The following is a 21,824-nucleotide window of genomic DNA, read 5'->3' as shown; positions in this document are numbered from 1 at the left end:
TGTGAATACCTTTAATAAGAACATTAACGCCCAGCCTGGCTGGCGTTCAGTGGTTGAGCGTTGACCTGTGAACCAGGAGGTCATGGCTTGATTCCTGGTCAGGGCACATGCCCGGGTTGCAGGCTAAATCCCCAGTAGGGGGCGTGTAGGAGACAGCTGATCAGTGATTCTCATTATTGATGTTTCTATCTCTCTCCCCACTCTCTTCCTCTGAAATCAATAAAAAATATGTTAAAACACATTGCGTACTGCATAGAAATCTCTAAGACATATGCCAGGGACCGCACGTTTTTGGGCAAACTGCATGTTATTTAAATCATCATAATGCACTTTAGGTGTTGTTTTTCAATAATTATAACATTTTTATTTACAAAAACAAAGTTCCTAGTACTTTTTTAACGTAGGGTACTGCGTAAAACATTTTCCTCTATGAAGAGGGACCAAACAAAATTTACATAAGTATCTAGATTCGCTCCTTTTTCCATGGGTGTGAAAAACGAGAACACTCATGAGCGGTCCTTAACAGATGGCGCGAGAAACACGAGAAAACTCCTGAGCGGTACAAAATGTATTAAAAGAAAAAAAGAAAAAGCCCTGGCTGGTTTGGCTCAGTGGATAGAGTGTTGGCCTGCGGGCCAAAGGGTCCCGGGTGGGATTCCAGTCAAAGGCACGTACCTTGGTTGCAGGGCTCTTCCCTGGCCCGGGCCCTGGTCAGGGCTCGGTCAGGAGGCAACCAATCGGTGTGTTTCTCTCACATTGATGTTTCTCTCTGCCTTTCCCTCTTTCTCTCACTCTCCCTAAAAATCAATGGGAAAATATCCTTAGATAATGGTTAACAAAAACAAAAAGAACATAAGACTTTGCTTGTCATAGACTTTTCCCAGCTCTGATAGAGAAAATTAAGATATGTTTAATATGAGTCAGTTGTTGGCAAAACTGATGTCATATAAGAAGTTTTCAAAGCCATTTTCCCCCCTCTCCCCCCTTTATTTCAGGTGCCATCCGAGCACATAATGGTAGCCTTCAGCACCTTACCTGGCTTGGTTTACAGTGGAATTTGTTGCCTACCTTACCTGCAATTCGAAAATGGCTGAAACAGCTTTTTCATCATTTGCCTCAGGAAACCTCAAGACTTGAAACAAATGCACCCGAGTCAATATGTATTTTAGATCTTGAAGTAAGCAAAGATTTTAGCAAAGTAAATATTTTGAGCTTTAAAAAATTTTTTTCTAACCTAAATTGTTTTTCTTTAAATAAAACAGGTATTTCTACTTGGGGTAATATATAACAGCCAGTTACAATTAAAGGAAAAATGTAGTTCTCACTACAACTTCTATCAGCCACTATGCTTGCCATTTCCTGTGTGTAAACAACTTTATACAGAGAGACAAAAATCTTGGTGGGATGCAGTTTGTAATCTAATTCACAGAAAAGCAATGTAAGTAGTAAAACAAAAACATTCCTTTAACTTACTGCATGGGTTTATTATTTAAAGACCCATTTAATTTAAAAACTTATTCCCTAGGTATTTAATTTAATGTAGTGTGATGATTAACAAACACATGTGTTGAAATGCATGTTTATAAATCAACTTTATTAAATAAAAATATTTTTTTAGCCCTGGAACCTCAGCAAAGTTGCGACTTCTAGTTCAGCGCGATATAAATGCTCTAAGGGGCCAGGAAAAACATGGCCTTCAACCTGCTCTCCTTATACATTGGGCCACATACCTTCAGAAAACGGTGAGTTTATTAAAATATAAATATTTTTTAAAACATCTTATTTTTTTTAAGTCATAAACTTTTTGTTGAAAGTCATTCAGTTCTAAAACAGATATGTTAGGAGAAATTTATTTTTTTAATCTTGTTACATAGTTGTTAATATAGTTAATATATAAGCACTTTGAATGGTGGTCTGACATAATGTTACATAAGTATTATCTGTTGTTATGACTACTTAATAATTAAGTTATAATTTGTCCAGCCGGAAATTTTTTTACATTCAGTAGCACATGGCTTTGTAGGAAAGGGCATTTATAGATCTTTGTAAATAGTTTTGGTCTGTTCTGTGATGTTTAGCCCTTTGACTAAACTGTCACACAAAGTAGCAGATTTTGGCTATCCAAAAGTGGCAATTTTATTTTTCTATTTTTTATTTTTTAAAATATATTTTATTGATATTTTACAGAGAGGATGGGAGAGGGAAAGAGAGTTAGAAACACTGATGTGCCGAAACCGGTTTGGCTCAGTGGATAGAGCGTCGGCCTGCGGACTGAGAGGTCCCGGGTTCGATTCCGGTCAAGGGCATGTACCTGGGTTGCGGGCACATTCCCAGTGGGAGATGTGCAGGAGGCAGCTGATCGATGTTTCTCTCCCATCGATGTTTCTAACTCTCTATCTCTCTCCCTTTCTCTCTGTAAAAAATCAATAAAATATATTTAAAAAAAAAAAAAAAAAAAAAAGAAACACTGATGAGAGAGAAACATCAATCAGCTGCCTCCTGCACACCTCCTACTGGGGATGTGCCTGCAACCAAGGTACGTGCCCTTGACCAGAATCAAACCTGGGACCTTTTAGTCCCTAGGCTGACGCTTTATCCACTGAGCCAAACCTATTAGGGCAAAAGTGGCAATTTTAAAAAATGGATTGGGCTGCCTCGTTAGGCTAGTGTCATTGGAAATGTTTAATAGTTGAGACTAGCCATGCAGTTGAGGCTAGTCAGGCAGTTGTGGCTTAATGGTTGAGTGTCAACCTATGAACCAAGAGGTCACGGTTGTATTCCCAGTAAAGGCAATGCCTGGCTTGCGTGCTTGATCTCCCAGGTGGGAGGCCTGAAGGAGGCAGCTGATCAGTGATTCTCTCTCGTCATTGATGTTTCTATCTTTATCTTTCCCTTCTTCTCTGAAATCAATTAAAAAATATATATTAAAAGAAAAAAAGGGAAGTGTTTAACAATTGATTCTGGAATGACCACTGGTATTAGGTAGGTAGTTATTCTCCTATTGGAGAATTGAGGATATGACTTGAGATTCTATTTTGCTTTGATTTGAAATTTAACCAGTTTCTCAGTCATTTATAAATGCATTTTTAGGTCTGATCATTTGTATTCCTTAGGTTGTGTGCTCCTAACTTTCTATTTTATTTTAGGGCAGCGATCTTAATTCTTTTTATGATCAGCGGGAATACATAGGCAGAAGTGTTCATTATTGGAAGAAGGTTTTGCCATTATTGAAGATGATCAAAAAGAAGATTAGTATTCCTGAACCTACAGACCCTCTGTTTAAACACTTTCATAGTGCAGACATCCAGGTAATGGAGGGTCCCTTGGTTAATTAACAGGGGATGTAGATTTCCAGTATGTAAACAAATAAATGGAGGCATAAACTGCTTAAATTAATTGTCTGACTATTTAATGGTAGTCTTGCTTTCTAAATGCACTAGTTGTTACAAATAAAATGTGGCACAAAAGAATACTGAGTTATTAATCTCACTAGAACATACAAAATCTTTGGGAAATCATTTGGGTTTGATATTCTGGGTTGAGGCAATGTGACTAAAAATTACTAAATGTCTCTAGGCATCTGAAATTGGTGAATATGAAGAAGAAGCACACATAACATTTGCTATATTGGATGCAGTTAATGGAAATATAGAAGATGCTATGACTGCTTTTGAATCTATAAAAAATGTTGTTTCTTATTGGAATCTTGCATTGGTAAGTAGAAGTACATGAATTAAAAGTTTTTGTTTTAAAAACCTAATTGGTACTTGCTTTGGCAGCACATACATTAAAATTGAAATGATACAGAAAAGATTAGCACGGCCCACTGCAAAGGTGACATGCACATTTGTGAAGTGTCCCATATTTAAAAAAACAACAAATAGTAAAACCCAATTGTTTCATAAAAGCATTCTTTGTATAGATTTTTCACAGAAAAGCAGAAGACATTGAAAATGATGCCCATTCTCCTGAAGAACAAGAAGAATGCAAAAATTATCTGAGAAAGACCCGGGACTACCTAATGAAGATTTTAGATGACAGTGATTCAAATCTTTCAGTAGTTAAGAAAGTAAGTTGCAGGTTTTTTGTTCTTTCTTATTATTGACAATTGGTTGATAAGTATTTTTGCTTTGGTGTTATAATTTGGCCATTTCAAAAATGCTCAGTAATAACTCATAATGCACAGAAGGGGGGTATGTGTTTAAATATTTGAATAGCATTGCTTTGTCAGGTTTGGAGTTTCTTTTTTAAAATTGAGAGTCTAGGTTTATACTGTTCCAAAATACTTGTTGGGGAATTAGAAAAGTTTTCTAAGACAAGACTTTTTTTTTTTAAGAATGTATTGCTATCTAAGACTAATTCTTAAGGATTGGACAATTAAGAAATTTTTGCTAAAATCAAAAGTGGAAAGCTGACAACTTCAGAGCATTTCTTCTCATCTTCATCTTTTTTCCAACTTTCAGCAGTTTGAGATTGTCATGATGGTGTTAATGTCAGTTATATTCAACTTTACAAATATTTCATTGATTAATTTGTGTTGCTGTTCTCAGATTAAGATTTATGTTGTCTGGTGCATTCTTGTATCTATATTTTTCTTCCCATTCAAAATCAATTAGTAAACATATTTTGCTCTCATTGAAAAATTTCCCAGCCCTGGCTGGTTTCGCTCAGTGGATAGAGCATCAGTCTCTGGACTGAGGGTCTTGGGTTCGATTGCTGATCAAGGGCACATACCTGGGTTTCAGGCTCAATCCCCATTGGGAGGTGTGCAGGAGGCAGCCGATCAATGATTTTCATCATTGATTTTCTTTTTAATTAAATCTTTATTGTTCAGATTATTACAGTTGTTCCTCTTTTTTTTCCCCCAGGGCTCCCCTCCACCTGGTTCCCACCCCACCCTCTGCCATTACTCCCCCCCCCCCCCCATCCGTAGGTGTACAATTTTATCCAGTCTCTTCCTGCATCCCCCACACCCCTTTCCCCTCAAGAATTGTCAGTCCACTCCCTTTCTATGCCCCTGATTCTATTATATTCACCAGTTTATTCTGTTCATCAGATTTTTTTATTCACTTGATTTTTAGATTCACTTGTTGATAGGTATGTATTTGTTTTTCATAATTTTTATCTTTACCTTTTTCTTCTTCTTCCTCTTCTTAAAGGATAACTTTCAGCATTTAATATAATCCTGGTTTGGTAGTGATGAACTCCTTTAGCTTTTTCTCATCTGTGAAGCTCTTTATCTGACCTTCAATTCTGAATGATAGCTTTGCTGGGTAGAATAATCTTTGTTGTAGGTTCTGGCTATTCATCACTTTGAATATTTCTTGCCATTCCCTTCTGGCCTGCATAGTTTCTATTGAGAAATTAGCTGACAATTATATAGGTACTCCTATGTAGGTAACTAATTGTTTTTCTCTTACTGCTTTTAAGATTCTCTGTCTTTTGCTCTTGCCATTTTAATTATGATGTATCTTGGTATGGTCCTCTTTGGATTCGTCTTGATTGGGGTTCTCTGCGCTTCCTGGACTTGTAAGTCTATTTCTTTCACCAGGTGTAGGAGAAGTTTTCTGTCAATATTTATTCAAATAGATTTTCAATATCTTGCTCTCTCTCTTCTTCTGGCAACCCCATAATTTGGATGTTGGTATGCTTGAAGTTGTCCCAGAGGCTCCTTACACTATCTTCAGATTTTTGGATTCTTTTTTCTTTTTGCTTTTCTGGTTGGGTGTCTTTTGCTTCTTCGTATTTCAAATCTTTGACTTGATTCTTGCAATCCTCTAGTCTGCTGTTGGATTTCTGTATATTTTTATTTCAGTCAGTGTATGCTTAATTTCTAGTTGGTCCTTTTTCATATCCTCGAGGGTCTCATTAGATTTATCGAGGGTCTCACTAAATTTATTGGTGGTTTCTACAAAATTCTTGAAAAACCTTATATCTGTGGTTTTGAACTTTATAATCAGAAGTTTGCTTTCCTCCATTTCTGTCATTTGTGACCTGTTTCTTTGTCTCCGCATTTTGGCTACTTCCCTGTGTTGATAGAGTGGCTTTCTGTGCTAGGTGTCCTGTAGGGCCCAGTGGCTCAGCCTCCCCAGCTACCTGAGGTGGACACTCTTGGTGCACCCCTTTGTGGCCTGTGTGCACAGTCTTGTTGTAGTTAAGCCTTGATTGTTGTAGGTATCACTGGGAGGAATTGACCTCCAGGCCAATTGGCTGTGAGAATCAGCTGGTCTACAGTGGGAGAACTTCTGTGCTGGAGACACCCTTATGGGGCAAGACTGCTTCAGTGGGGCTTTGGTGCTCACTGAGTCTGCCCCTTGAGTGTGTCCCTTATGGATCTGAGGAGTTTTAATCTGGATGGTCCCACTCTGACCACTGGGTACACTGGCTCTTGGATCTCTAAGGAGGTGCTAATTTAGCCTGTGCCTGAGGCTACCCAGCAGGAGCTATGTAGAGATCTGCAGATTCCTCTTCCTTGTTTGAGGTTTCGAGGTGCCCATATGAGGCCCAGCTGTGAAGCAGTGCAAGCTTCTGTGGAGGCTTGGGCCTTCTTTTGGATGTTCTTGATCTCTGACCCATCTGCAGTTTGTTAGGTAATTTTAGATTGCAAAGGGCCAGGCCATTCATATGCAAAAGCCTCTGCTCACAGCTTGGGTGGGGCAGGGTCTCAGGGAATCAACAGGGCGGAGCAAACAGCTATGGCTGATCCTCAGCCCTGCCCTAAGAGGCCCGGGTTCTCAGTGTCCCATGGTAATCTCTGCAAGCACCTCTGAGAGAAAGCCGCCCTCGAGTTACGCCCACTGCCAGACAGTCCAGTTTCTCCCTGTATGAGTCTGCGTCCCCAGAAACTCGCCTGGAACTGGAGTTCAGAGCAGTTGGGAGCTTGTGTCTCCCTCCTGATTAAAAAGACAACCGCATCCTCATTTGCCAGCCCTTTCCGCATGCGCCTGCGTACCTCTGCACTTTACTTTCAAGCCTCCTCTGAGTCTCAGTGTGCTTTTCTCTTTCCTTCTAGTTGTAGAATTTCCACTCAGCCAGCCTTCCTGTGGTCCTGGATGATGTCTGTTTTGTCTTTTAGTTGTATTTTTGAAGTGGTTGTGCAAGGCAGCAATTTTAAGTGTTTACCTATGCCGCCATCTTGGTTTCTCCCATCATTGATGTCTTTGTCTCTCTTTCCCTCTTCTTTCCTCTCTGAAATTAATAAAAGATATTTTTTAAAAATTTCCCAATTTAACATTCTGCCATTATTATGACTAACAGAAAGAGTAGAAACAGCATGGTCAGGATGGCTCAGTGATTGAACATCAACCTATGAAGAAGAAAGTCATGGTTCAATTCCCGGTCAGGGCACATGACCAGGTTGCAGCCTCGATCCCCAATAGGGATGTGCAGGAGGCAGCCAATCAGTGATTCTCTTTCATCATTGATGCTTCTGTCTCTCCCTCTACCTCTCTGAAAAAATAAAAATTAAAAAAAAAAAAGTAGAAACAACATAGATTTTAGAGTCAGATTTTAGGTTACATAGCAGTTTCATGTCTGTTATTAAAGTATAAAGTGCTTGCTAAACAAAAGTGAGAAAAGTAAGTAAATTAGTAAAATAAAATACTGCATTTATTTAAGAATTTTTACTTTGATATTTTTGCAAACTAAGACAATTTGATTTACGTTTTTTATTTTTAGTTGCCTGTGCCCCTGGAGTCTGTAAAAGATATGCTTAATTCAGTCAAGCAGCAACTCGATGACTATAGTGAAGGAGGTCCTCTTTATAAAAATGGTTCTTTGCGTAATACAGATTCGGAAATGAAATATTCCACACCATCTCCTACCAAATATTCTCTGTCACCAAGTAAAAGTTACAAGGTAAGTGGGAAAGAAGTGAATTATTCCATTGTGGAATATGTTTCTGTTCTAAATACTATTTTATTGTTATTATTTTTAGTATTCTCCCAAAGCACCACCTCAGTGGGCAGAAGATCAAAATTCTTTACTGAAAATGATCTGCCAAGAAGTAGAGGCCATTAAGGTAAATCACTTAATTTGTCTATCCTGTGCCTTCTTTATTCCAAGGTTCCTTCTTTATTCCCTCACTTCTTTCTGAAGGTGTTCAAAATGTGCCTTTGCTTGTTACTATAGAATCATACTGTGTTTTATATACCTCCATATTAACACCATATTTTTGAAATTATCTATGTTTGCATCCTCCACCAGATGTGAATTTTTCAAAGGTACATCCTCTTTTATTCAATACATAGCATTGTTTCTGGCATAGAGGAGGTCACCAAGTGATTTAATTGATCTAGGGAAAATACCTTGGTCTATGAATTCATTTCTCAGTCTTAACTCTAGTGTGTGTGTGTCAAATTTATAGCTGGGGCCCTAGCTGGTTTGGCTCAGTGGATAGAGCATCAGCCTGTGGACTGAAAGGTCCCAGGTTTGATTCCCGGGTTGCATGGTCCTTCCCCAGTATAGGGCTTGCAGGAGGCATTCGATCAGTGATTCTCTCTCATCATTGATGTTTCTATCTCTCTCTCCCTCTCCCTTCCTCTCTGACATCAATAAAAATATATTTAAAAAAAAATTTATATCTGGGAATTGATAAGTGCTCTGAACTTCAGAAAGTCTCTTTTATCTTTTTAATATTTTCATATCAATTCAACTTAATTATTTAAGGAAATAGTTATATGTATATGATCTTATTTGATCTCTATGAAAGTGACCTTAACTATCACAGTAGTGTGTGAGCATTAAAAATGCTGTTGGGAAGGGAATAAACTATTGAATTTGCATACATATTTTTATGTCAATTTTGTATATTTGTGTCCTATTATATTACATACACTCTTCACTTATAATATATTGGCAGTGACCAGTACATTTTTGTTGTTGATGCCACCAGTTTCTTATTTATGAATGTACAGCATCTAGACTAGTCAATAGATGGATGAGCGGGGGAATTTATTTAGCTGGAAAATTTGAGAGATTTTTGACCCCAGTTGTTAGGCTTTTGGGAAATTTGTATTTGAAAATACCTCTAGAAGAAGGTAATAGACATGCTCACTCTGTCTCTGACTTCACTTATTATAACTGATCAGATACCTGGGCCCACACAACGAAACTTGATATTTTTTTCTAACGTGAACTTGTATGCTAACATGATGGTTGTTTTGCTTTTTTAACACGTTAAGTGCCATGTCAGTCACCGGAGACTGACACTATATTTTCCTTCCGGACTGGTCAGTCACTGGTGCCGCCAGCATATCGGTGAAATTGGATATCGTGGGCTAAGCGGAAAGGAAGACAAAACAGGCTTGGTGCTGAACATGTTAAAGTAGTTTCTTGTTAAATTCCTGTTTTGTAAGGGACATTTTATAGGTTCTAGGGTTGGGGAAGGTGTTGTCCTTTAAAATTTTTTTTAAAATATATTTTATTAATTTTTTACAGAGAGGAAGGGAGAGGGAGGGATAGAGAGCTAGAAACATCGATGAGAGAGAAACATCGATCAGCTGCCTCCTGCACACTCCCCACTGGGGATGTGCCCGCAACCAGGGTACATGCCCTTGACCGGAATCGAACCTGGGACCCTTGAATCCGCAGGCCGACGCTCTATCCACTGAGCAAACCAGTTAGGGCAGGTGTTGTCCTTTAGTTGTCTGTAAAATGGCAAGAGGTCTGATAGCCACATGGATACCATTAGAAGGCCATACATCTGCCTTTTTGTCTAGGCAGCAAAGTGGTGTTATGAAAATATTTTTGGAGTAAGATCTGTTTTCAATTCTAGCTGTGTTATTTCCTATATCTTTCTTTCTCATTTTAAGATGTAAGTTACTAATATTATCTAACTGTGTAAGGATTAAATACTTAGGTAAAGTGTTTATAATATATTATCCTATATAATAAAAGGCTAATATGCAAATCGACCAAATGGCGGAACAACCAGTCACTATGATGTGCACTGACCACCAGGGGGCAGATGCTCAATGCAGGAGCGCGCCCCCCCCCCCCCCCCCTCCCGTAGTCAGTGAGCTCCCACAGGGGAGCACTTCCTAGCCAGAAGCTGGGCTCATGGCTGGTGATCACAGTGGTGGCGGTGGGAGCCTCTCCTGCCTCCTCTGTGGCAGCGCTAAGGATGCCTGACTGATGGCTTAGCTGTCAGTCAGACATCTCCCAAGGGCTCCCGGACTGTGAGAGGGCACAGGCCAGGCTTAGGGACACACCCGCCCCCCGCCTCCCCATCCCCCCACCCCAGTGAACGAATTTTGTGCGCCGGGCCTCTAGTTATATACATAATATAGGGTTGGGCAAAAGTAGATTTACAGTTGTGAGTATGCAAAACAGTTGATTCTTGTATTATTATTTATTAATTATTGTATTATTTTCCATGCACACAACTGTAAATGTATTTTTGCCTCACCCTGTGTATTCTGAGTAAATATTAGTTTTTCCTTTTCTAGTGGAGCATTTGAGCATCACTTTGAAGGATAAGTAGTGTTTTGTTACATCAAATGTGTATAATTGGAAAGCTGGTATTGGGAGGTAATTTAGAATGCTGAAGTAGTCCACATGAACCGAAGGGTAAAGCAGTATGGAAAGAAGATATGCTGGAAGGATATTTGGGATAATACTGCTGAGGACATGAATGTCAGAGATAGAAACTTAATTTGTAGCTACTTGGCTAGAGCTGAACTTTAGAACGATTAATTTAGGCAAGTGTAGAATGGAAATGGAGATGAGGCCATTTACGACGTTAGTTGTTTAGGCTAGAGCTAACTCTATTCTAGAGTGAGTGAATTAGGTAATGGTACTAAGGAATGAAAGAATGGGAGCAAATGAATTGTTAACACATTAAGGATCATGTTCTTAATTATCAGAATTAAGAATCTGGTAATCAGCTCTTATTGCAGTGGTTCTCAACCTTCCTAATGCCGTGACCCTTTAATATAGTTTCTCATGTTGTGGTGACCCCCAACCATAAAATTATTTTCATTGCTACTTCATAACTGTAATTTTGCTACTGTTATAAATAGTAATGTAAATATCTGATATGCACGACGTATTTTCATTGTTACAAGTTGAACATAATTAAAGCATAGTGATTAATCACAAAAACAATATGTAATTATATATGTGTTTTCCGATGGTCTTTGGCGGCCCCTGTGAAAGGGTCGTTCGACCCCCAAAGGGGTCACGACCCACAGGTTGAGAACCGCTGTCTTATTGGACTGTAGAGTCTCTTAAAGGGCATCATCAGCTATTTAAAATATTTGTTTGCTCCGTCACTGTTTCTGGCATTATAGAATTGCTTAAAATTTTGTTCCTTTCTTCTTCCAACAGAAAGAAATGCAGGAATTGAAACTAAATAGCAGTAACTTGGGGTCCCCTCATCGTTGGCCTACAGAATGTTATGGACCAGATTCAGTGCCTGATGGATATCAGGGGTCACAGACTTTTCATGGGGCTCCATTAACAGGTGAGTTGGTATCTGGATATGTTCGTAAATCACTGTGTCTTCTCCTTTAAATAGATCACTTGTGAAACCACCTTATGTACATATATTTGTTTACATATATGTGTATCTGTCTGCTTATATGTTACTTAAGCTGTCTTTGGTTTTACTGAGATATTTAAAACTCCAATCAGAAACAAAATAAGCTTTATCTGATACTGTGTATATAAAGGCTTAAAGAATATTCCTTTAATGCCCATGTCAGAGGAGCTGAGATTGAGGTAGAGGTATTCCTTATAATTGAAAAATGTTAATTGATATCATTATGCATTAAGATATGCCTAATTAAAAACTCAGGAATTATTTTGATGAGATAACCAGAGGTATGACATTAATAGGAAATCTTGTTTTAAAATACCATGGTCATACATAAAAGGAAGGAGTTTGAGGTTAGACCATATTAGATTTTGAAGTTGTGTTGTATCACTTACTGACCTTTCAGAGCCAGTTTGTCTATTTAAAGCATGGAGATAATAATACCTGACTCACATGGTAATTGTGAGCATTTGTGTAAGTATGGGTATGTATTAGGTGCTTACTTACAGTAAACACTAATGAACAAAAGGGTATTAATAGTATCTTTTGTGGGTTGTCTCTGTGCAGAAGTGCTAATCACAGTAACCCAGAGTGGTAAGTACTATTACTAATCCTAATTTTATAGATGAGGAAATGGGTTTAGAAAAGTTAAGTAACTCATCCATTATTGTAGAAGGTAATTATTAGTAAAGAGTTGGGGTTTAAACTCTAGTGGTCTAACGTTAAAGCCATTTGCCAGTATGCTACATTGCACTCAGGTACCCAGAAATGATGTCAAAAATAGATTGCTTTTACATGAGACAGATTCCTGAAATGGTAGTAGTACGTATACATTTTTTTTAATTGGTTTTAACCCAGGAAAGATTTGGAATGCTTTAATCTAGTTTATATTAGTACATGTGTATGATAGTCTTTTGGGGCAATACTTAAGGTTGTCCCACTATCCTCTTGTGACAGTGTCTTCTAAATGCAGGTAAAATAAACAGTACACTTCTACATAGACAAATATATGAGATGTCAAGAGTTCAACATTGCTTACTTAAAAACCCTGTGCACTATATAGAGTCTTGTGCAGAGAGAATAAGTAAACTGTCTAGCCTTTTCTAAGGCTTTTTGAGTGCTGTCTGAATTGATTATTTGGCATCTGTTGGATCACAATTTCCATTTCTTTTGTACAGGCATAAAAGGTTGTTAAACAAATGTAAATATAACATTCAAATTGTCTCAATTTATTCTTGCAATTACCCTATAAAATGTGTGAGAAAATGGGAGATCCCAAATGGCTAATTGACAAGGTCATAAAACAGCTTTGTGGCCCGAAAGCAGAGCTCAAATCTCTTGATTCCCATTCCTGTGTTTACAGATTTGTTTTTCTTAATGAAAGTAAAAATATACCAAGATGTATCTTGTCTTTTGAAAGTAAGATGATTTAAAAAATGATTAATAAACTTACAGGAAATATTAAGATGTATTGAACAATGTAAAGAAAATGAAAAGCTAACAATATCACAAAGATTTCTATTAACATCTTGGAGCATTTCCTTCTGCTCTTTTCTCTTTGTAAACATAAAGAATTTTTAATGAGACCTTTACTATGTTATGATGTATGTAGATAAGTTAGCCTGTTTTTTAAATATTACTTTAAGTTCTGAGCACGTGGCTATTAAGTATTTTTTGAAAATACATTAATGAATGTACTATACCATCATGTAGAAGTACTGCAAATTTTATTCCCTTATTTTTGTTATTTCTACTTTTTGCTATTATAAGTAATACTGTGGGCACATTTCCAGGATTGTAGCATCTTTTAAAAATGCTTCTGTGTTTGGAAATTGCCTTACAGAAAAGCTATGCATGTTTACACTCTTATCACTGACATCTACTAATGCCCTTCTCTTTGTATTCTTACCTAGTGTTATCTATTATCAGATTATAAAAACCTTAGCCAATTTTTAAGAACAAAAATACTGTCACTAGGCATGCTGAACACTTTATAATCTTTTATATTTCCTGAGTTACCTTTTCACTTCGTGCTTTTTGTAATAGGTTTATAAGAACTCTTTAATAGTTGGTTGCTGTATGTGTATGTGTGTGGTGCTGGTTTTTTTTTTTTTTGTTTTTTTACTAAACAGTCACTAGTCATTGATAAGGTCACTAAATTTCATACTTTATTATTCTTGGCTCATGTCCATCAGCTTGTTCTATGCCTATTTTCTCCCCAGGATATTTCAAAATAATCATGTTCACCAGGCAGTTCCATTTGTTTTCCAAAATCAGTCTTGGGCTTCTCTGCAATTTTTTAGTCTGGCTAGCTTTTTTTTAGGTCTTTTTCAGTGCTTGTCAGAATTAATAGTTTAGCATCTCTTGAGTCACAATTTCTATTTCTTCTTTCATGTAAAGGCCTAAGTAATCTTTAAGTTGTATTGTTTTCTGGTAAAACTTTTATTAAACAGATCAAGCAAATGACTGTTGGTAGTTTTGCCATCAGTATGAGTGTCTTCTAGTTGTTGATTTCCTGATAAAACTCACATAAAACAGATCAGATGGAGGAAATAGTTTGGACATTGGAATGAGTGTCAGTCATGATGTGTCCTCCCCACCTGCACCCCAAGAAACATTTTGTGTTATTTATGAGATCCTTTTTCATGGATTATCAGGTGATTTTTGACCTGGACATTCTAAGCTTGAGTTTAGAAAATGCAACCTTGTCTTGTGCAGATTTTCTAGGCTCACTTCAAAAAATGGTCCTGGGGCCATCAGGTACATTTTGGTTCCTTAAACCAGTGGTTGCCAACCTTTCGGACTTCACAGACCACCAGTTGGCGACCGCTGCCTTAAACCCTTCCTATGACTAGTGTGTTCTCAATATTTCTTTGTTGGAACATGGCTATGTGCTCACATCATACCACTTTTTCTTGGAAAGTTGACCAGCGACTTCCTTCTTGCTTTTTTGATGTTTATTTTGAGGTGCTTATTCTTGTTGACTACTACCATGCTCTTAATTCTCATGTGTCATATTTAGCAGTTTTTCCTAGTTTGTCATTTGATCATTTGATAATCTTCTTTATGGTATATTTTGATATAGAAATTAAAAACACTTTGATGTAGTTTTAAATCTTTCTTTGATTTCTGTTGCTTTTGTATTTATAGTTCTTGCCTAGATGGTCTTAACTGTAGTATAGATTTTTTTTAACAGTGTTTTCTTTTATTTTTTTTAGTTGCAACTACTGGCACTTCAGTATATTATAGTCAGTCACCAGCATATAATTCCCAGTATCTTCTCAGACCAGCAGCTAATGTTACTCCCACAAAGGTAACAAAATAATTTACACATTTATAAATATCTCCTTTTTAATTGTTCAGGCTTACTTCAAATACATTCAAGAAGTAGTTCAACATTAAAACTTCTAAGTCTCACAAGATATAGATATTTTAAATTTCTCTCCAGATACAGAAGTTATACTTCCTAGTCATCTTATTTTTATCTATACTAATAAAAGGGTAATATGCTAATTAGACCAGGATACCTTCCGGGAGACCTTCCGGATGTCCTTCCGGACAAAGCCATGGTGGCGGGGCTGAGGCAGAGGCGTTTAGAGGCTATTAGGCCAGCAGGTGTGGGCAGTTGGGTGTGGGCAGTTGCGGGGGGCAGTTGGGGGTGAGCAGGTCGGCAGGCAGAGTGATTAATGGTGATCAGTCAGGCAGGCAGGTGAGTGGTTAGGAGCCAGTGGTCCTGGATTGCAAGAGGGATGTCCGACTGATGGTTTAGGCCTGATCCCAGCCGGTAGTCGGACATCCCCCAACGGGTCCCAGATTGGAGAGGGTGCAGGCTAGGCTGAGGGACACCCCCTCCCCCTGCCCCCTGCACGAATTTCATGCACCATTCCCCTAGTGTAATAATAAGTGAATGTTTAGAATATGTTTAAATGGGTGGTGGTGGTTGGTTCTTCATCATTCTGTTTTGGCAGAAATAGGAGTAGAATCTCCTATTGCTAAAGTACCATGTTCATGTGTGTAGTAGCTAAGACCCAATATTACAATAGTAGTTGAATGTGAAGCTTAAAGACAGAAGGTTTGAGTGCTAGGGCCCTGGCTTTTCTGCTTATTGTGACCTTGGGCAAGTCTCTTACCCTCTCTATACATTAGTTGCCTCATATGTGAAATGAGGATAATAATGCCTTAATTCATAGGGTTTTTGAGGATATTAAAATGAGTTAATATATGTAAAATACTTAGAATATTGCTCAGTTGGCACATTAGTAACAGCTTGATAATTGCTAGTCTTCGTCATTGTTATTTTTTAAATACGATTTTGTGTGGATTTTAGAGAGAGAGAGGGGGAAGGGGGGAGAGAGAGAGAGAAAGAGAGAGAAAGAGAGAAACATCAGTGAGAGAAAACCATCAATCTTCTGCCTCCTGCATGTCCCCCACTGGGAATTGAGCCCACAACATGGGCATGTGCCCCTGACTGGGAATCAAACTAGTGACCTCTCCGTGTGCATGGGATAATGCTCAACCAACTGAACCACACCAGCCAAGGCCATCATCATCATCATCATTATTGTTAACATCATTTGACACATTGATAAATAAAGAAGAAGATATTTATACTATTCATTTATTTTTTTTATTGTTGGAGAATTAAATTTTTTTAATTTAAATTCTTTATTGTTGAAAGTATTAGAGAATTAAGTTTTTAAGATGCTGTCATGAGTTAAGACAATTTTTATTATATGCCAAGAAGGAATATAATTGTAAATACCTTTGTAGTAATGCTATCTTCTCTTAATGATGCACCACATTACCCAATGATACCTTTACCTTATAATACTTATGTTTGTGGTTTGTTAAAATTGGTTTGTATCTAGTAGTTACTTATAGTTTTTAGGTACAAATTTACACAAATTTAACCTTTTTTTTTTCTTTTAGGGTCCAGTTTATGGCATGAATAGGCTTCCACCTCAACAGCATATTTATGCCTATTCACAACAGATGCACACACCACCTGTGCAAAGCACATCTGCTTGTATGTTCTCTCAAGAGATGTATGGTCCTCCACTGCGTTTTGAGTCTCCTGCCACAGGAATTTTGTCACCTAGGGGTGATGATTATTTTAATTACAATATTCAACAGACAAGCACAAACCCACCTTTGCCAGAACCAGGTTATTTCACAAAACCTCCAGTTGCAGCTCATGCTTCAAGATCTGCAGAATCGAAGGTTATAGAATTTGGTAAAACTAATTTTGTTCAGCCCATGCCAGGTGAAGGAATAAGGCCATCTTTGACAGCACCTGCACACACAACACAGCCACCTCCTTTTAAATTTAACTCCAACTTCAAATCAAATGATGGCGATTTCACGTTTTCCTCACCGCAGGTTGTGACACAGCCCCCTTCTATGACTTACAGTAATAGCGAAAGCCTTTTAGGTCTTTTGACTTCAGAAAAACCTTTGCAAGGAGATGGTTACAGTGGAGCAAAAGCTAGTCAAACTATTGGATCTCGAAATACATTCAATTTTGGAAGTAAAAATGTACCTGGAATTTCATTCACTGAAAACATAGGCCCAAATCAAAAGAACTCTGGTTTTTGTCGAAGTGATGATATATTTACTTTCCATGGTCCAGGGAAATCAGTGTTTGGAACACCTGCTCCAGAGGTGGCCAACAAGAATCATGAAGCAGATGGAGGGAGTGCCCATGGTGATGACGATGATGATGGCCCTCACTTTGAGCCTGTGGTTCCTCTTCCTGATAAGATTGAAGTAAAGACTGGTGAGGAAGATGAAGAAGAATTCTTTTGCAATCGTGCAAAATTGTTCCGTTTTGATGCAGAGTCCAAAGAATGGAAGGAACGTGGAATTGGCAATGTAAAGATACTAAGACATAAAACATCTGGTAAAATTCGCCTTCTAATGAGACGAGAGCAAGTATTGAAAATATGTGCAAATCATTACATCAGTCCAGATATGAAATTGACACCAAATGCTGGATCAGACAGATCTTTTGTATGGCATGCTCTTGATTATGCAGATGAGTTCCCCAAACCAGAACAACTTGCTATTAGATTCAAAACTCCTGAGGAAGCAGCACTTTTTAAGTGTAAGTTTGAAGAGGCCCAGAATATTTTAAAAGCCTCAGGAGCAAAGGTAACCACAACAAATAAGGCTATGAGAATCGTAAAAGAACCTGCAAGTCATGGTAACAAGGATATTTGCAAATCTGATGCGAGAAACATGAATTTTGAATTTCAGGTAGCAAAGAAGGAAGGGTCTTGGTGGCATTGTAACAGCTGTTCATTAAAAAATGCTGCAACTGCTAAGAAATGTGTTTCATGCCAGAATCTAAACCCAAGCAATAAAGAGCTCCTTGGCCCAGCATTAGTTGAAACTATTCCCACTCTTCAAACTAGCCCAGAAAATACTCCAGATAGGTTTGCGTTGATGATTCCAAAGAATGAAGGTCACTGGGATTGTAGTATTTGTTTAGTGAGAAATGAACCTACCGTATCTAGATGCATTGCATGCCAGAATACAAAGTCTGCTAACAAAAGTGGCTCTTTATTTGTTCAGCAACCTTCCTTTAAATTTGGCCAGGGAGATCTTCCTAAGTCTGTTAACAATGATTTCAGATCTGTTTTTTCTGTAAAGGAAGGACAGTGGGATTGCAGTGTGTGTTTGGTACAAAATGAAGGAAGCTCTTCAAGATGTGCTGCCTGTGATAATTCAAGAAAACAGAATTTACCTACTGTTTCAGCCCCTGCTTCTTGTAAGTTTGGTGCTTCAGAGATAAATAAAACTCCAAAGAGTGGATTTGAAGACATGTTTGCTAAAAAGGATGGACAGTGGGATTGCAGTGTATGCTTGGTACGAAATGAAGCAAATGCTGCAAAGTGTGCTGCCTGTCATAATCCTGGTAAACCAAGTGTGTCTTCAGCTGTTCCAGTACCTGCCTCTTTTAAGTTTAGTACTTCAGAGACAAGCAAGGCCACCAAGGGTGGATTTGAAGGAGTGTTCACCAAGAAGGAAGGTCAGTGGGATTGTAGTGTTTGCTTTGTGCGAAATGAAGCAAGTGCTACCAAATGTGTTGCTTGTCAGAATCCAAGTGCACAAAATCAGCCTACTACTGCTGTTTCAGCAACTGCCTCTTCAGAGACAAGCAAGGTCACAAAGAGTGGATTTGAAGGAATGTTCACCAAGAAGGAAGGACAGTGGGATTGTAGTGTTTGCTTTGTGCGAAATGAAGCAAGTACTACCAAATGTGTTGCTTGTCAGAATCCAAGTGCACAAAATCAGCCTACTCCTGCTGTTTCAGCATCTGCCTCTTCAGAGACAAGCAAGGCCACAAAGAGTGGATTTGAAGGAATATTCACCAAGAAGGAAGGACAGTGGGATTGTAGTGTTTGCTTTGTGCAAAATGAGAGTTCTTCCTTAAAATGTGTGGCTTGTGATGCCTCTAAACCAACTCATAAACCTAACCCGGAAGCGCCTTCAGCTTTCACATTGGGCTCAAAAGCTAAGTTAAGTGACTCTTCTGGAAATCAGGTGGGAACAGGATTTAAAAGTAACTTTTCAGAAAAAGCTTTTAAATTTGGCATCACAGAACAAGGATTTAAATTTGGGCATATGGATCAAGAAAATACACCTTCATTTACATTTCAGAGTTCTAATACAGACTCTAATTCAACAATAGAAGGATTTAATTTTTCTATTCCTGTGCTTGCTGATGGATTTAAATTTGGCATTCAGGAACTGGGAAATCAAGAGAAGAAGAGTGAAAAACCACTTGAAAATGACAATGATTTTCAGGCTCAGGGTGTTAGCAGTCAGAAGAATGATAGTGGTGTGATATTTGGTCAAACTGGAAGCACTTTTACCTTTGCAGATCTTGCAAAATCAACTTCAGGAGAAGGATTTCAATTTGGCAAAAAAGACCCTAATTTCAAGGGATTTTCAGGTGCTGGAGAAAAATTATTCTCATTGCAAAGTGGTAAAAAGGCTGATAAAGCTGACACTTCTACTGACCTTGAGAAAGATGATGATGCCTATAAGACTGAGGACAGTGATGACATCCATTTTGAACCAGTAGTACAAATGCCCGAAAAAGTAGAACTTGTAACAGGAGAAGAAGACGAAAAAGTTCTTTATTCACAGCGGGTAAAGTTATTTAGATTTGATGCTGAGATAAGTCAGTGGAAAGAAAGGGGCTTGGGGAACTTAAAAATTCTCAAAAATGAAGTCAATGGCAAACTAAGAATGTTAATGCGAAGAGAGCAAGTACTAAAAGTGTGTGCTAATCATTGGATAACGACTACAATGAACCTGAAGCCTTTATCTGGATCAGATAGAGCATGGATGTGGTTAGCTAGTGATTTTTCTGATGGTGATGCCAAACTAGAGCAGCTGGCGGCAAAATTTAAAACACCAGAGCTTGCTGAAGAATTCAAGCAGAAATTTGAGGAATGCCAGCGACTTTTATTAGATATACCACTTCAAACTCCCCATAAGTTGGTGGATACTGGGAGAGCTGCCAAATTAATACAGAGAGCTGAAGAAATGAAGAGTGGGCTGAAAGATTTCAAAACAGTTTTGACAAATGATCAAACAAAAGTCACTGAGGAAGAAAGTAAGAATTCAGATGCAGGTGCTGTCAGTGTTTCAGACATAACCACAAAGCCAAATCCTGAAAACACTGGACCCACAGTAGAGTGGAGTAACTATGATTTAAGGGAAGATGCTTTGGATGATAGTGTAAGTAGTAGCTCAGTACATGCTTCTCCACTGGCAAGTAGCCCTGTGAGAAAAAATCTCTTCCGTTTTGGTGAGTCAACAACAGGATTTAACTTTAGTTTTAAATCTGCTTTGAGCCCATCTAAGTCTCCTGCCTTGTTGAATCAAAGTGGGACCACAGTTGGCGATGAAGAATCTGATGTTACTCAAGAAGAGGAGAGAGATGGACAGTACTTTGAACCTGTTGTACCTTTGCCTGATCTAGTTGAAGTATCTAGTGGTGAGGAAAATGAACAAGTTGTTTTTAGTCACAGAGCAAAACTCTATAGATATGATAAAGATGTTGGTCAGTGGAAAGAAAGAGGCATTGGTGATATAAAGATTTTACAGAATTATGATAATAAGCAAGTTCGCATAGTGATGAGAAGGGACCAAGTGTTAAAACTTTGTGCCAATCACAGAATAACTCCAGATATGACTTTGCAAAATATGAAAGGGACAGAAAGAGTGTGGGTGTGGACTGCATGTGATTTTGCAGATGGAGAACGAAAAGTAGAACATTTAGCTGTCCGATTTAAACTACAGGATGTTGCAGACTCATTTAAGAAAATATTTGATGAAGCAAAAATAGCCCAAGAAAAAGATTCTTTGATAACACCTCATGTTTCTTTTTCGACAACTCCCAGAGAGTCACCATGTGGCAGAATTGCTGTAGCTGTATTAGAAGAAACCACAAAAGAGAGGACAGATTTACTTCAGGGCGACGATATAGCAGATGCAACCTCAGAAGTTGGAGATGTGTCTAGCACATCTGAAACAGCAACTAAAGCAGTAGTTTCTCCTCCAAAGTTTGTATTTGGTTCAGAATCTGTTAAAAGCATTTTTGGTAGTGAAAAATCAAAACCATTTACATTTGGCAACAGTTCAGCTACTGGGTCTTTGTTTGGATTTAGTTTTAATGCACCTTTAAAAAACAGTGAAACTAGTTCAGGAGTTCAGAGTGGATCTGAAAGAGAAGTGGAACCTAATAATTGTGAAGAGTCAAAGAACTCTGATATTAAGCAGTCTCCAGCTGGCAAAGTACAAAATCTCTTTGCTGCTTTTCCAAAGGAAGAGTTCTCAACTAATTACACATTTAAGACACCAGAAAAGGGTAAGCACTTAGTCTTAATAGATTAAGCAAATTTTTATTTTGAATTTTTCTTTTTAATGTTTACCTTGATGCAGACTCTTTTTAGGATACTAATGTTTTAATAAATTGGGTCATAAACACAGTGCTTTGTGACACAGCTAAATCACATTTGTGCAAAATTTTTTCTCCCAAAATTATTTTACCTGTGAGTATTCAAACAGTAACAGAGAGTATGTGTGTAAGTTTGGAGATTTGAATAACTGGAAGATATTTATATCATACTTAGGGCAGAGCACATGAACCCAATGCAGTATAGAACTTTAGTCACTTGTACTTGAGTCATGAACATTAACTTGAGTCTGTTTTCTTTCTTTTTTCTTAAGTATTCATTCTTTAAGTTATTGTTATTTTCTTGTCACTCAAGAG

The 21,824-nt window shown here is 38.0% G+C and overlaps 1 protein-coding gene and 1 non-coding gene across 13 annotated transcripts in view; both read left to right on the top strand.

Moving 5' to 3' along the window:
• RANBP2 (RAN binding protein 2) overlaps window positions 1-21,824 on the top strand; it is a 93,219-nt gene that overhangs the window by 43,252 nt on the left and 28,143 nt on the right. For 10 of the 12 annotated variants that reach the window (XM_036351057.1, XM_036351066.1, XM_036351056.1 and 7 more), the window contains 11 exons: window positions 996-1,177; window positions 1,263-1,438; window positions 1,619-1,742; window positions 3,147-3,308; window positions 3,577-3,714; window positions 3,923-4,069; window positions 7,678-7,857; window positions 7,937-8,020; window positions 11,329-11,464; window positions 14,755-14,849; window positions 16,466-21,419. In XM_036351057.1, the coding sequence (XP_036206950.1) occupies window positions 996-1,177; window positions 1,263-1,438; window positions 1,619-1,742; window positions 3,147-3,308; window positions 3,577-3,714; window positions 3,923-4,069; window positions 7,678-7,857; window positions 7,937-8,020; window positions 11,329-11,464; window positions 14,755-14,849; window positions 16,466-21,419 (6,378 nt within the window). The remainder of the gene's footprint in view (window positions 1-995; window positions 1,178-1,262; window positions 1,439-1,618; window positions 1,743-3,146; window positions 3,309-3,576; window positions 3,715-3,922; window positions 4,070-7,677; window positions 7,858-7,936; window positions 8,021-11,328; window positions 11,465-14,754; window positions 14,850-16,465; window positions 21,420-21,824) is intronic. The other 2 variants (XM_036351058.1, XM_036351055.1) reach the window with 2 other exon arrangements.
• LOC118677886 lies at window positions 3,764-3,869 on the top strand. Its single transcript, XR_004974605.1, has one exon. It is a non-coding gene; the product is annotated as a U6 spliceosomal RNA (small nuclear RNA).

This window comes from Myotis myotis, unplaced genomic scaffold (genome assembly GCF_014108235.1).
Source record: "Myotis myotis isolate mMyoMyo1 unplaced genomic scaffold, mMyoMyo1.p scaffold_m19_p_2, whole genome shotgun sequence".
Taxonomy (NCBI): domain Eukaryota; kingdom Metazoa; phylum Chordata; class Mammalia; order Chiroptera; family Vespertilionidae; genus Myotis; species Myotis myotis.
This window is presented reverse-complemented; position numbering and strand designations above follow the sequence as displayed.